The sequence below is a fragment of the Lepisma saccharinum genome, chromosome 8, assembly GCF_977018435.1.
Source record: "Lepisma saccharinum chromosome 8, izLepSacc3.1, whole genome shotgun sequence".
NCBI classification, from domain to species: Eukaryota; Metazoa; Arthropoda; class Insecta; order Zygentoma; family Lepismatidae; genus Lepisma; species Lepisma saccharinum.
Genome location: NC_139236.1, coordinates 31,099,675 through 31,114,836, shown reverse-complemented (window position 1 = coordinate 31,114,836; position 15,162 = coordinate 31,099,675). Strand labels below are relative to the sequence as shown.

General features: G+C 39.4%; 1 protein-coding gene across 1 annotated transcript in view; it reads left to right on the top strand.

Annotated features, from left to right (window-relative positions):
• Window positions 1–12,007, top strand: part of LOC145991401 (uncharacterized) — a 59,996-nt gene extending 47,989 nt beyond the window's left edge. The window contains exons 3-5 of the mRNA XM_083127389.1: window positions 5,356–5,581; window positions 5,897–5,954; window positions 11,607–12,007. Coding sequence (XP_082983515.1) covers window positions 5,356–5,581; window positions 5,897–5,954; window positions 11,607–11,620 — 298 coding nt within the window. The 3' untranslated portion in view covers window positions 11,621–12,007. The remainder of the gene's footprint in view (window positions 1–5,355; window positions 5,582–5,896; window positions 5,955–11,606) is intronic.
• Window positions 12,008–15,162: the final 3,155 nt, after the last annotated feature.

Below are 15,162 nucleotides of genomic sequence, written 5' to 3'. Positions count from 1 at the left end.
TTGTCTTATTTGTGACCCCTTAGGCCCTTACCATCAACTTTCTACCAATTTCCAGCTAGTGGCGGATCCAGAATTTGCAGTTGGGATTGGCGAATTTCGGTCGGGTGTCTTACTTCACCGAGAATAAATTCTAGCCTTTACTTGCACTGTTTTATGTAAAACAATATACAGTAGCCTACTATGAACAGGAAATAAGCTGACTTCCATGTTCGAGAGATTAGCGTACTGTTTTATAAAAAATTAGGTCCAGGGCTGGAATACATGTTATCACAATTGCTCCCACTTCCACGGTAAATTCAGCCAATAGATATAAGAAGTAGATTGAATAAACAAAGCACAAGGGGTCCTTGGTTCGATCCCCTTTTGAGACACATAGCACAGTGGTTCTGATCCAAATTTAAAGTGTAGATCCCATTCCGATTAACATGAGCATAAAGTGGGCTTAAATGAAACTTTAAACTTCTGATAAATGACAGAACCAGTAGCGGCGATTAGGGAGGGCGTGGGGGAAGTTCCCCCCACTTTTTACCACTTTTGCCCCAGAACTATGCTAAACCTTATCTACCAATGGAAAGTAAACTGTCCTTGCCCTTTTATTAAGGTAATAACAAAATATTCCTGTGAGGATAATAACATCTGCTTTGAAACAGATGAATGAATATTGTCTCAAGTTTGTGAGCACCACTTACAACAAAGTTTTGTCTACGAGGAGAAGTGAGATATGCGTATTTGCTGGTCTTATTTGTTTCTGTTCTATTTTGGAATTCAGTGTTTTCGCTCAGCCGAAGGATTAGCCGCATCAGTGGTAGACTGAATTCGAAGTTCTCATGTTCGAGTCCTGGTGTGGGCTAGGGATGGCCAAACGGATCCGGATCTGGATCCGGATCCGAAAATCCGGATCCGAGAGTTTGGTATCTCAATCCCATTATAATATTACCACACCTAAAAAGGTATTATGATCTTAAATTACAAAGAAATTTTTCATTAGTTAGTCCTACAAGATTTTTATTCAAGTGTTGTTCCTAAAATACTTTGCTACGCATCGGCTAACACACTCGTGCACAAAATAACCCTACTTGTTTAACATAAAATGTCAGAGGTGATTTTGTAAATGCCATTGAAATGAATATGTATTCATTCGAATGTATTGGAAATGGAAACACACAAATTTGAGACATTCCATTCCAGGATGAAACCTTTAACACATTTAACAAGATAGAAATGTTATACAAAAATTATACAATTGTTCTACAGTTACAGTTTTAAAAATTAAAGTAAAACATTAAAATATATGCAGTGTTATATAATTACAAAGTTTAAGACTAACAAGGGAGGTTATCCAAGTCTCTCTCCGATTTCCATGAAACTTGGCAGGTGTATAGAGGGGCCCAAAGAAAGAAATACGTGTTTTTTTTGTTTCAGCCAAAAAATGGTTTTAGGGGGCAAAAACTCCCTCAAATATCAAAATGAGGACAAATTGAAGTAAGGATCTGACCCCTGTGTTCCCCTCCAATTTCCATGAAACTTGGCAGGTGTATAAAGGGACCGAAAGGAAGAAATGCGTATTTTTTGTTTCGGCTAAAAAACTGTTTTAGGGGGCAAAACCCCCTCAAATGTCAAAATGAGGACAAATTTAAGTGGGCATTTGACCCGTGTCCCCCTCCGATTTTCATGAAAATTCGCAGGTGTATAGAGAGGCCCAAAGAAAGAAATACGTGTTTGTTTGTTTCAGCTAAAAGAACTGTTTTAGGGGGCAAAACCCGCCTCAAATGTCAAGATGAAGACAAATTGACGTGGGGATCTGACCCCTGTGTCCCCCTCCGATTTCCATAAAATTTGGCAGGTGTGTAGAGGCGCCCTATGCCCCCTGTTTCTTCCTATGCCATATTTACGTGGTTTCGGGGTCAGATCTCCACTTCAATTTCTCCTCATCTTGACATTTGAGGGGAGAGGGTTGCCCCCTAAAACCGTTTCTTAGCTGAAACACAAAAACACATACTTCTTCCTTTGGGCCCCTCCATACACCTGCTAAATTTCATGGAAATCGGAGTGGCACACAGTGGTCAGATCCCCGCGTCAATTTGTCTTCATCTTGACATTTGAGGGTTTCTTTGCCCCCAAAACAGTTTTTTTTTTAGCTGAAACACAAAAACACGTATTTCTTTCTTTGGGCCCCTCTATACACCTGCCAAGTTTCATGGAAATCGGAGGGGAGACTTAGACCTCCCTTGTAAGTGTATTAATTACAAATCGCGCACGCGCGCATACACACACTATCTACCTATCTATCTATATCTATCTATCTATCTATCTATCTATCTATCTATATATATGTACCATATGTATGCATCCCTACCACGTAGTTGCTTGGAGCTTTCATTGTGTTGAAAATACTTTCTTTTTCCTTAAAATTATATATATATATATATATATATACACTATCTGGCCATTCGTCACCGGACACCCCACCAAAGGCATGTGGAAGCGCCTGGGCACGTGACCACGAGCTATAAAAGGCATGGCAGGTGGAGAACAGCCGCACAGTAGGTAGAGCAGCCACTATGGACAGACGACGCGAACTTGGCGATGCGGAACGAGGAATTATTATCGGAGCCCACAGGTTTGGGCATTCAACACGGAGATTGCCAACAAATTTGCGATACCCCGATCGACTGTGAGTGATGTTATCGGGAAGTGGAAGCAGGAGGGGGTTGTCAAATGCCCACCCAGACCACCTAAACCGAAAATATTAACAGATCGGGACCGTCGAAGCTTGAAACATGTGGTGAAGTCAAATCGGATGGCCTCGCTCCAGACGGTGGCACAAGAGTTTCATGCGGCTACCAGTAGTGTAGCAAGTGATCGTACTGTCCGCCGGGAAATCAGTGCACTTGGTTTCCATGGTCGTGCAGCTGTTCACAAGCCGTTTATCACATCCCGCAATGCGAGCCGGTGTGTCAAGTGGTGCAACCAACGCCGTAATTGGACCCCTGAGCAATGGAAATCCATCCTATGGAGTGATGAATCGCGCTACCAGCTGTGGCGGTCCGATGGATGTGTGTGGGTGTGGCGTATGCCCGGAGAAAGATTTCTAGCAGAGTGTCTCGTACCCACGGTGAAATTTGGCGGAGGTGGCATCATGGTGTGGTCGTGCTTCTCCTGGTATGGTCTTGGTCCTCTTGTGTTAGTGCATGGAAACATGAATGCAGATGCATACCTAACGATCCTGGACAATTCTGCACTACCGACATTGTGGGCACAATTCGGTAGTGGTCCTTATCTGTTTCAGCACGACAATGCCCCATGTCATACGGCAGGTGTGATCAACACGTGGTTCGAGGATATGGGTGTGCAAAAACTTGATTGGCCTGCCCAAAGTCCTGATCTCAACCCGATTGAGCATCTTTGGGACGAGTTGGAGCGCCGGTTGAGAGCCAGGCCACACCGCCCAAAAAACACTAAAGAGTTGTTCGCCGCTTTGCAAGAGGATTGGAGCAGGATTCCCATCGAAACCTATCGCAATTTGGTGGACAGTCTTCCTCAGAGGGTTGCGGCTGTACTTGCTGCAAAAGGTGGCCCCACACGATACTGACGGATGCCTGAAACCGGATTAAAGTACTCGTTCCAGGTGTCCGGTGACGAATGGCCAGATAGTGTATATATATATATATATATATATATATATATATATATATATATGTGTGTGTGTGTGTGTGTGTGTGTGTGTGTGTGTGTGTATGTGTGTGTGTGTGTGTGTGTGTGTGTATTAGCAGGTAACAATATGTTATAAACACATTCTTACTTTCCAAAGAAGCGCTCATGTGGGATGGCAAAACGGATCCCAATCTGGCCATCCCTTGTGTGGGCATGGGTGTTTTTAAGAAAATCGACCTCCGTGGCCGAACACTTTTCTATTTTATCTGATTGCTTGTTCAGCAACCATTTGGCCTTAGAGCAAGGGCAACTACTCAAACCCCCTCCCCCACCTTAGCTAAAACGTTCATTCTTTTACGAAGATAGAAACTCATAGAGACGTACACATAGTCACATACGTACAGCAATTATGGACATGAATGAATTACTTAGGTTCATCATTAAATATTTGACATTTTATATCGAATATTCAGTCGGTAAATTTTATATTGGTTACACTCAGTGGCGGCGATTGGGTTCTAAAACCGATGGGGGGGGGAAGGTGGCAAAACTGGGGGGAAGAGACAGTACATTTCCCTTTGTATATAAGATTTAGCATAGTGCGGCGGAAAAAGTGGCGAAAAGTGGGGATGGGGGGCAACTGCCCCCTAGCTTCCCCTACTCGCCATCACTGGTTACACTTATATATGTATATATATTACACTGTTTTCCTACTTACCACTTTCTGTTTCTTTCTGTCTTTAGTTTCATTCTCGCCCTGAGAATCTCTTTTCTTCTTCAGCCACTTCTGCATGAAAGTTTCAGCCATGGTCACCACAACACACGAACTAAGATCGTACACTGAGGCTGACCCAACCAAGACACTTGACTCCCTTTTCTGTCACTTCAAAATCGTCCACCTCCCACAAGTTACAAAAAAACGAAAATTAGTGTTGCTAACCATATAACAGTGGAAGTGCGAGGAGAAGTCACAATAAGGAGTCAAACCTTAAACCTACATCTTTGAATGTCTTCCTTTATTTTTTTATCGTGTGTTTTTCATGAGAAAGAAACAAAAGAAAATGCAACAAAATATAAATTTCACTGACTCGGGGATTGATTTCACAAAATTTGTCATGTTTTATTTTAGGTGTTGAAACGCTGAACTGCCAACACTGTGTGCGGTACGATATGCTCTCTGGAAGGAGAGCAAGAGGTCAGTTTAACATTTACCAGATGGTAGTGTCCCTCAGGCGACCGCAGCTTTGTCAAAGGGGGTGACGTTTTCCAGGAAATGACCATGGAGAACATTCCACTTATTCCAACCTCCTTCCTTGACACTCTAGTTCCAGTTCAACGAAACTTCGAAAGGACCATTGGATTACGATCCTTGCAGAGCTGTTCATATTGGAGAATTGCTATTGCTAATCTTGATACTGAAATTCATAATTACACACCCCCTGCAGGGGGGTGTGCCATTTTCTGCTTGGGGGGTGTTGGTCAAAATTTGGGGGGGTGTTGGGGGGGTGTTAGGGGGGTGTGGATAAATCACTGCATTACAGGCCGCAAATGTCGGCATCTCAGTCAGTGCCACCCGCCACGCTTCTCCCGATCTCTCGGCTGAAGATCGAAATGGACGCACGGTACATTTCCATTTACCCATATTTCATAAAGAATATTTTAACAAAAATAAATCAGTACCCATTACTTTCTATCTTTTAGCACAACTTTTGCAGGATTGGATCCATTGGCCTTATTGTCAGGCTTGGCTTTTCTTGCGTTCCTGCTTCAAGCTCTTCTGGCATTGCTAATGCGAAACAATATGAACAACACTAACACAAATACCACCAGATCCCTGGACGTTATGGGTCTCCATCTACCTCTGCAGAAGACGCAGCTGGATTCACAGGAATTGGTGAAGAATGTTCTTGTTGGAGTTGAAAACTACGTAAGTGGTAATCCTTAGAAAATTTACTAATAATATATTATGGCATAATCTTTAGTATGTTTATTTATTTAATAATTTTGAAAAATGGAAATAAATTTTTGGTCTTTGCATTACGAAACAGAAAAAGTCATACCTTTCATTACAGTAACAGATCCAATTTGACTTGTTATTTTGTAATATTTTATTGACACTTGAAGACAACAAACATTGAAAGATCATTATAGTATCGTCTAAAAATAATACTAAGTTCTGGCTCGATTTTAGCTTTCCAATCTCCTGAATAGGAATTATTTGTTCTTATTCTCTACTTCCCAGCATGCACTAAACCAGAGGCAGTCAAGGAGATTGAAGAAAAGAAGCCTGGAACAAGATGGTTTGTATGGATTAGAGCAGTAACTAAGTTTAAATGCCAAAATAGTTCTTTATGAATAGTGGTTCAGGTTGTTGTGTTTGGGTTAAAATGTACTTTAATTTGAACTGTGTTATTTTAAGTGTTACTTACATTAATTTATTTATGTATTTGTAAATGGTTTGCTTCCATTCCTGAACAAATCTAAATTCATTTTGTATTCATTATGCATGTCACAGAAACTTATATAAAAAATAATAGCCTATGAGGGCCAGGACCTACTGACTCCCGACCTCACTCCCACATGTCTCAACAGAGGTGGCTGATCATCCAACCAGTGTGGTCAGTACGACAAACCTGCAGTCGTTGTTGTAGTTATCGATGGCCGGGTTATGCTACTCATCTGTACCCAATTTCCTCACGATGGTGGATGGCCACTGGTTACATACACTAGCCTCAATCCCAGGAGTAAAGTTGTTATGCCCACTCCCAGGAGAATTGAACCAGCATACATCCTGTAGCCCTAGCCCGAAGCCTGACACCTTAGACCTCACAGCCAGGGTACAGGACCCAAGTAACTTATGCTCAGTCTATGTATGCTATATATTAGGGTGTCCCATAAATAGGTGCAGTGAAGTATCTTGAGAAAAATATGGTTACAATTCGCGAGTAAAAGGCCAAAAATTGTGAATACAAGGTTAAAATTAATGGGTAGTAGAAATAAAATAAATTACGTATGTTTATATGTTGGGTTGCATTCTTGCATGCTTCTTCAATAGGTACACATTTTAACCCGGCATTGGTCGACTATATCGGAGTAACGCCAATGGTCCACATGTTAACACGTTGCTAACACCTCCAGTATTTTCCAATTTCGTTGATCTTTTCTGGATCTTAATATCATTTTTTGCTCATTATGTGAATATACCACATTCTTGTTTCGTTACGTCCAGTGTACTGTGGCCCATGAACATTTCTTAAAGAGTTTGATGGTCATTTTTGACTGCTGATACTTCACTGTTGCTGTCATGATCACTTATGCCAGGCTGCTTCACATCACTATCTTCTGAATAAAGAATATCACACTGCTCCTCACGTACACTTTCATAGTCTGAATTGTCCATTAACCATTACAATATATGAGTAAAAAGGTAAAGGTAAAGTGTTCCCCTGTGCATAGCACCACGCCATGAAGGCGTATAGGGGGTGTGGGGGTAACGCCCCACACTTCCTTGATCCGGTCGTGAGTGGGGGTGATGTGATCAGCATCACGCCCCTGACCGCCTTTACCCCCCAGGGTTTCCCCCAGGTACCCATGTTATTCGACGCTGGGTAGGCGCCGGGGCCGCTTCCACCGTTAGAAAAGTTCCCGGAATTGAACCGGCCGGGGATCGAACCCGAGACCTTGAGCATGGTAGTCAGACGCGTTACCGACTGAGCCACCGCGGCCACATTGTCATAAAATTCACCATGGTTGGTCGACAAGTGAGTGTTACACTAACATTTTCACAATTTGTAGACAGGATCACGGCACAGCTCCTAATAATGGAAGGGAACCCACCACCCTATTATATTTTCCCAACCGTAGCAAAATAAAAGGCAGCTAGACTGCATGTCAAAGAGCTTTCATATTTTACAATACATATATAATCAAATGAATTTCAATGTTAGTGCAACGCTAACATGTCGACCAATGCCAGGTTAATGATATGATATGATATGATTTATTTCCATCCACTTGATCATATAAGTACAAATAGCACTATAATATGGGATAGGTCAATTACATGTATAATTTTGAGTACAAAGGAATTAACACATACTTATGCATATTAAAGAGCATAAAAGAGTATAGAATAACATAAAAATAGAAGAAAAATCAAAGGTTATGCCTATTAATGAAAAATATGATCTAAGTACTCCTCTGTGCTATAAAGCAAGTTTTTTACTGTTATTTTAAATTTGGTTGGATTATGATTCTTGAGTTCCTCTGGCAGCTTGTTATAGCGTCAATGTTGGCTCTTTTATAAAAAGAAGCTGAAGATTGTCTTTTGTCACCTGTTGCAGTAACGCATTTATTCTTTCAAACATTTTTGATACAGATTCAAAAAACTTTCCTGCAGCATCATTCAATATCAAGATACTTAGATAAGGCGTAACTTACATCATATGATATCATTTCACTAAGTAGCTGAAGTCTAGTTTAGGTATGTGCTTACATCTTTTAATTACTCAAGCTTTTGCTACATCATGTGGCTTCTTCAGAAGTTAAGGCAAGACTAGTCAAAGTTTAAACATATGAAGGTAAGTTAAGATGAAGGTAAAAGACAATGTCACTGCTTCCTATTCCATCTCAGGCTGGCAATTAAGTAACATGGCCGAAAGAGAGCATTTCCATTGATTGTTTATAAATGTTTGATTTATTTTACCTTGCATTTTTGACACTTTTGGTGGCTAATTGTGAAGATGAGGATGAAAGGTGATAAGATGAAATATACTGGGTCTTTCATAAATAATTTAGGGGTTACAAAAATTTATTGCAAGTATTGAACTTACGTTAATGAAACCAGTCCAGAATGATAGAGGAACGCAAACAGTTTATGCGTATATGTTTTGTTAAGCTGAGAGTTCACATCCCTGCCGCTAGGAGACACTCAAATCACCCACATCACTCGGAGTGTTTCGTGCAATGTTTTGGTCCTCAAGATCACCGGACCATATACCATGTGACTTCCTTTTGTGGGGTTTCATCAAAGACAGGGTATTCGTCTCACCGATGCCACATGATATCGCAGCCTTAAGGGAGCGTATCATTGCAGTGATAGACACTATCCACATGCCCATGTTGATGCGAGTGTTGCAAGAAGTAGACTATTGTGTCAATGTGTGCCGTGTCACCCGTGGTGCACCCATTGAACATTTGTAGGTGTACGAAGAAACTATTTGAGTTCCTCGTTCGTTCCAGACTGGTTTCATTAAGGTGAAGAGGGACAATTACGCACCAGTTCTGCATTTATTTCAATATCGTCGGATTGGGCACTGCTATTGAAAAAAGGGATTAGTATGCAAGCGAGTATGAATTTCTCTCCACGTTGAAAGTGGAAACTGTTTTTCAAGTTGATATGTAAGCTAGACACGATGTTTGAAAAATATGATTAATAAATATTTACAGAATTCCATGTATTCCTTATGGAAAATCAATTTCAACTTCAAGTTACAGCTAATCAAATGGGAGTTTCGACTTTTCCTACTACTATGACAAAGTTCAACGTGTACTTTTCGGTCTATGTACTTTTCTACATCATTGGATGTTTGATATTCCCGAGAGAACGAATAAAATAATGGTCCCATAAGCCTAATGCATTTCTCCTTGCCTACTATGACCATCCTGGCAATGTTGCCAAACCTGATGTAATTAAAAGAGCTAAATTTCACCATTAATAGAGATAAAGATGACTTTCAAGGAGCTAGATTAACGAAGGCTGCATAAAGTGCCTCCTAGGTTAATTTTGGGGTCAGAGGGGTGGGGGCGCTGCTATTACTGTTAGCTTTAAAATTATTCTTAATTTTCACCACCTAGATCTGGTGGCATCACCCATCTCAATAATCCACTTCCTGGTGGAGGCACATAGTGGTTTGGATCCCACTTTAAACTGTAGGTCCAGTCCCGATTAGCCTTACTGTGCATAAAGTGGACTTAAAACACCAAATAAATCAATAATAATAAAAAAATAATCCACTGATGCTCATATGAAATCGAAAATAAAGGATTCCCCGATAACAATATTGTCATCTTGACCTTAGCCACGGTGCTATATAAAAGTAGCTGAGAAGGTAAGAGGGGGTGGGACGACGCAGCCAATATAACAACATCACGTCACGTGCAAAATGTACACTCATGGCAAAAGTTGGTCTTTGTGGGCCGGAGCCAGTGGTGGCATCATAGTGGGGCAGGGGCGGGTGCCACAGTTCACAGCCAAACGAGTGCACGAAAGAGCCAGATCTGGCTCCAGAAGAGCGAAGTTGGCAACAGTGATTGGCAGCTGCGGCAGTGGGAAAGGCCTAGGGGAAATTGTTCCTCTCCTCCTTAACGTAAGTTCAATACGTTACTTACAATAAATTTTTGTAACCCCCTCAATTATTTATGAAAGACCCGGTATAAGACAATCACAAACACATTTGGACAGCACACAACACAAGTCCCAAAGAGGATTACACTGGTTGTGGGTCTAGACACCAGAGCCTGCAAAACTGCAGTTACCGAGGTGTATTACGTGGAAGTGAGGTTGACTCTTGAGTGTCCTCCCAGAGGGCATTTAAAACACAAGGTCATGTTGTGTGTTTGGAGGAACTATGCGAGTCTGGTGCTTCTGATGTTAGTTCCAGATGGTAGAGGCATCACTACAGAGCTCTCCTCTCGGCAAGATGTGTGAATGTACAAAGCTTTGCCCAAAAGTTTCTGAGTTTGGCCAACAGAGGGCAAGTTCTGCTGAGCAGAGGATTCGTATCACCAGAGAATCCACCATTTGGCAGAAAGATATCTTAAAGATCATATAGCGTAATGAATTATGATTTAAAGACTAAAGGTTTCTTCTCTTGCACTTACATGAATATTATATTTCTTCTACTCAAACATGACATTGCTGATGGTACACTGCAATACATGAAGGTGTGTGCATAAATTGTGCACTAGGAAATATCTGTGATTTATACAGTATTTGAATACGATAAAGGAAAGCCTTTACAAACATAATTTTATAAAATGATGTTGATAGCAATTATGATTGGAGCGTTCACAATAAATTACATATACAGGGTGGCACAAAAGTCAGTTTACCCAAAAAGCACACTGATAATAGTATTACGATAGTGTATGTGCTTCTTGTGCTAAGTAAAAATTTTTAGGTATACGTTGGTAACATCGTCGTGTGACACTGGCAACAGTGCACTCGTTACTCTTTTGTCGACAGTTGAGTCTCTGGCTTGTTGTAGTGTGGTTTTTAGATGACACATTTGAAAAGTGGATAGGATGCCATGGTATCATTGATTGGCTTGCACGTTCTTGTGATTTGAAGCCATGCGATTTTGCTTTGTGGGGAATTGTTAAGGATATGGTATACTCATCATCACCGGCAGATTTGGATGCAATGAAAGACTAAATTATCAATTTCTTTCATGTCATCAACAATGATACAAGTTTACTGCATTGTATTTGCAATTCTGTGTTCATCACAATGTATTGCAAACAATGGAGGACACTTTGAACAAAACCACTGAAACTGGAATTTTGTGTATCTACTTGTATTTTGTATGTATACTTGAATTTTGTGTATAACCTTGAATTTGTGTATGAGTAAACTGACTTTTGTGCCACCTGGCACACTCAAACCTATCCAGAAAGAAACAGGTTTATGTCAAGTTACATGTTATGATAGTTCACATCTTTTTTTACATAGAGACATTTAATAAACATGCTCTTCTGGCAAAGTAATTTAATAAGATCATAAGTACTTGAGTGCTAGATTTTTGAATGGAAGTATTTTGAGTAAAATATATATCTCTCCATGAGAAACTTTTCCTTTCATTACAAGTAATTAAATAGAAAATGCTAATCTTCCAAACGTCTGAAGTTCTACTATTAACATATTTTCAGTTCTGATTTTATTTCCTTTCCAGCCATTTGGAAGTGAAGAGAATCTACAACATTTTGCATCCCTCAAGAAATTACAAATCATCATCATCAAAGTTCTCATCAATTTTCAGCAACTTCATACCTGAAAATTTGTGGACCTTCTTGATATAACTGGTAGAATAATGTAGTGTTGAGGATATATTTTTGGGCAGGTGGTGATTTCTGAAAGGTAACTTTCATAGACTCACTTTGGCTACGTGGGACCTGGCATTCCAATGTATCAAGATAATAAGTAGAGCATGTAGTTTAATTTGAAATTATGTGATACACTGTTGACTTCAAAAGGAAACTATTTCAAGATCAGTCACAGGTAAAGGTTACAGTTTAAGTTTGTGTCAATACCTTCTATTCTTTATGAACAAAAGAAAGTGTTTAAGTAAGCATTTTCCTGTTTTTGTGCAATGACATTTCACCTCTTCAAACGAGTGCCTTCCTCAGGTTTTTGTTTCATTAATCAATGTCAAAATTATTAAAATGTTCACACATATGCACTAAAAACCTGACTACACTCACATCATATGATGGTCATCATGTAGAATTTTAATTTTAACAGCAAAATTGAAACGTTGTTATACAAAAACAGGCAATCACAGTAGCATAACAATTATTACATATGCAATGATTGTGTTACTATAGTCAATCAGTAAGACCTTCTATTCTACTCTACACCACTGTATTAGTTCCGGGAAGTGACATTTCAAATGCATCACCTATACTATAGTGGGAGCCCATATTTTATAAGATATACAATATGCAAAATGGACTTCTATATGTGGAAGAGATTGATTAATTGGCAAAGTTTAAGACCACCAAGCCGTCATTATTGGAACCTGGAATACTCTTAATGTACAACTATTATGAAAATGAATGCAGTAGTATTTTAACGCAAAGCTTTAATGAATTGGCACAGCAAAGAACTGACACAATATATATATATTTATTACAATATTGTTCAAACCTTGCCATGAGCAAATAATATTAGAAGGTAGAATAAAAACAGTATTAAACATTTATAAACTAAAGGAAAAGGTTCTTTGACACCGTGAAGATTAGCTATAAAACACAAATTCTGATTAAATTTCATTTACATTTTACATAGTAAGCTGGGGAAGGGAACTGTCACATTGTGTGCTTGAATGTACATTTTCTCACACATAATGAAACTGCTAAAGTCATACACAACAAAAAAATAATTAAACTGCCACATTTCCCAGATATGGTGAATGTCTCCTCATGCATTGGAGGTTGACAGAAATTGCAACTTTCTAAGTTGCAAAAACAGTATCAAGTAAGCAGTAAAATCCCAAGTTACATGAGACTCCAATATGCACCAAACCCAACAAGCTTCAGAAACCAATGCAGTACCGAATTTGTTGCAATTTCTGGTCTTCAACTGTTAGCAAGGTGAATAAGTTCATCTGACTCGCTTCTAGAAGCACCTGTTGCCACGTGAAGTACACACACATACACAAAACACCACCACCTATCTAAAACATAAATTAATATTGTAACAACTCCATCAAGTGTTGTGAAGCTGGATACCGGATTGGCTCGAATGTAGCAACAGCATTCAACTCGCAATGTTCAACCAAACTAGAGTTAGTTAGAAATCCCCTTCCACTTAATCTTCTTGTTCTTACACCGCACCTTCATTCTACATGTCGCAGCATACATCAGATTTCTTTGATTTTTCATTCTTATTCTCCATTGTAATTTACAGCACTATATATTAGTTATTTTTTCTTTCCCATTTTTGCAAAGGTTATTTGCATATGCACTCAAGAGTAAATGTCTCTGCATCAAATATTAACACTGCTTTTGTCAGATTTTTACTTAGACTACACGATTTGAACATTCACAGTGCAAAACAGCCTTGGTTACCCATTACTATTCTTGCTATTACACCCTTATCCCTCTCACTTTGTCCTGGGGTTCGCAGCTAGTTGCCAAAAATAATGCCATTCTCTGGGTTGTCATATCCCGTGACATCTCACCTTAAATGTGTATAACACAGGATATAAATTTCACTACACATAGTATACCAGGGATTGTTAGGATTTTTTAAATTTTGTGGACGAATGTCACATTTCTGTGACCTGGGGTCAACACGGACCCCATAGTTATAAACTAGAATTCGCACTGCACGAGTTTCCCACCTCACTGTAAATTGTTCCTGTATGAATTTGCAAGAGCCATCTATGATTCCTGACAGAGGGCAGTGTACGTTTCTCGAGAGGTGGCACTCAATGTACACATCATTACAACTGTCATTTGATTGCGATTTTAAATTGTGAAGACCTATAGTCTTCTGGTCCAACATGCTGGACTGTGTAGATATTGCTGGGTGCATAATTTGGATTTTGAGGTACTCAGATTGCGAATCTTGAAAGTGCCATCGACGTCGCTTGTTCTTCCAAAGACTTTGGGAGAGAGCTGGACAATGATCTCGTACAGAGAAGACTTCAGAACTCCCAAGCGCTCCAGTCTGTAGTTCGCCCTTCACTTGCATCATTGATATTCAGAAAAAAACATGCTGTAGCAACTGAAACACGTATTCAAGAGCTGCATAAAAAGGTATGCTCTTTGAACAGAAAGGTGAAGACCCGATGCACAAATTGCCATATCCCATGTTGCCAGAAACACCATCAGTGATGTACGCACAGTGAACATTTAGAAATGTCAAAACGAATGTTTTTTTATGATAATATTCTTGTGTTTATGAATGAGTGTAAAAAAATACCTGGATCGACTTTCATTACTAAGAGAATACTTAGATTAACGCAAAAGTCATGTAAACAACAGTAAATGCATGTTTTCAAGTGCGAGGTCCATGTGGACTCCAGGTCATAAAAGGGCACATTACAGAAGGACTGATAAGGTTAAATAAATAAGTTTCCATTTTGGGCTACATACATTACACCTGCTTTAGACAACAGTATTTTCCTTAACCTTTTTTTAACCTGTATGCCATGACCAAAATACTATTGTGTAAAGTGAAAAATCTTATGACATTTCTCAAGAATAGAATCTGTCCTATTCCCATAGTATTTCTTGTAGCATAACCAATCAGAAGCGACCTCTTGGTAATGAGTGTAGATGTAATGGCGATAACTATTCAACCGAGAGGAATAAAGTTTCCTATTAAACTGTGTTAGGTACAAATCAATGGCACTGCTTAAATACATACTTTATAGTGCACCGTACACGTATGGAAGAATAATTAGTTGTTTAAATTCTAAACAACAGACACTGGCTCATCTCGTATGCCTTTAGTGCTGTATACAATATCTAACATTATCTGCATGCTTCACATCACAATAGCAAATGCTAACTGAAATGCTTCCGTGAAAATGCTGCATTATTTTTGGAAGCATTTGTACTAGCAAAAATTCTAGGGTAAATGTTTTCATCTAAAGTGGGCCTTACAGACTTTTTATGTAAAAATGTTCATTTGTGCAAAACAGGAATAATATCGGCAGCATCCACAGATATCGTTGTTTTATTCAATTAACAGCAAATATTAATAGACTCTGGAACTGT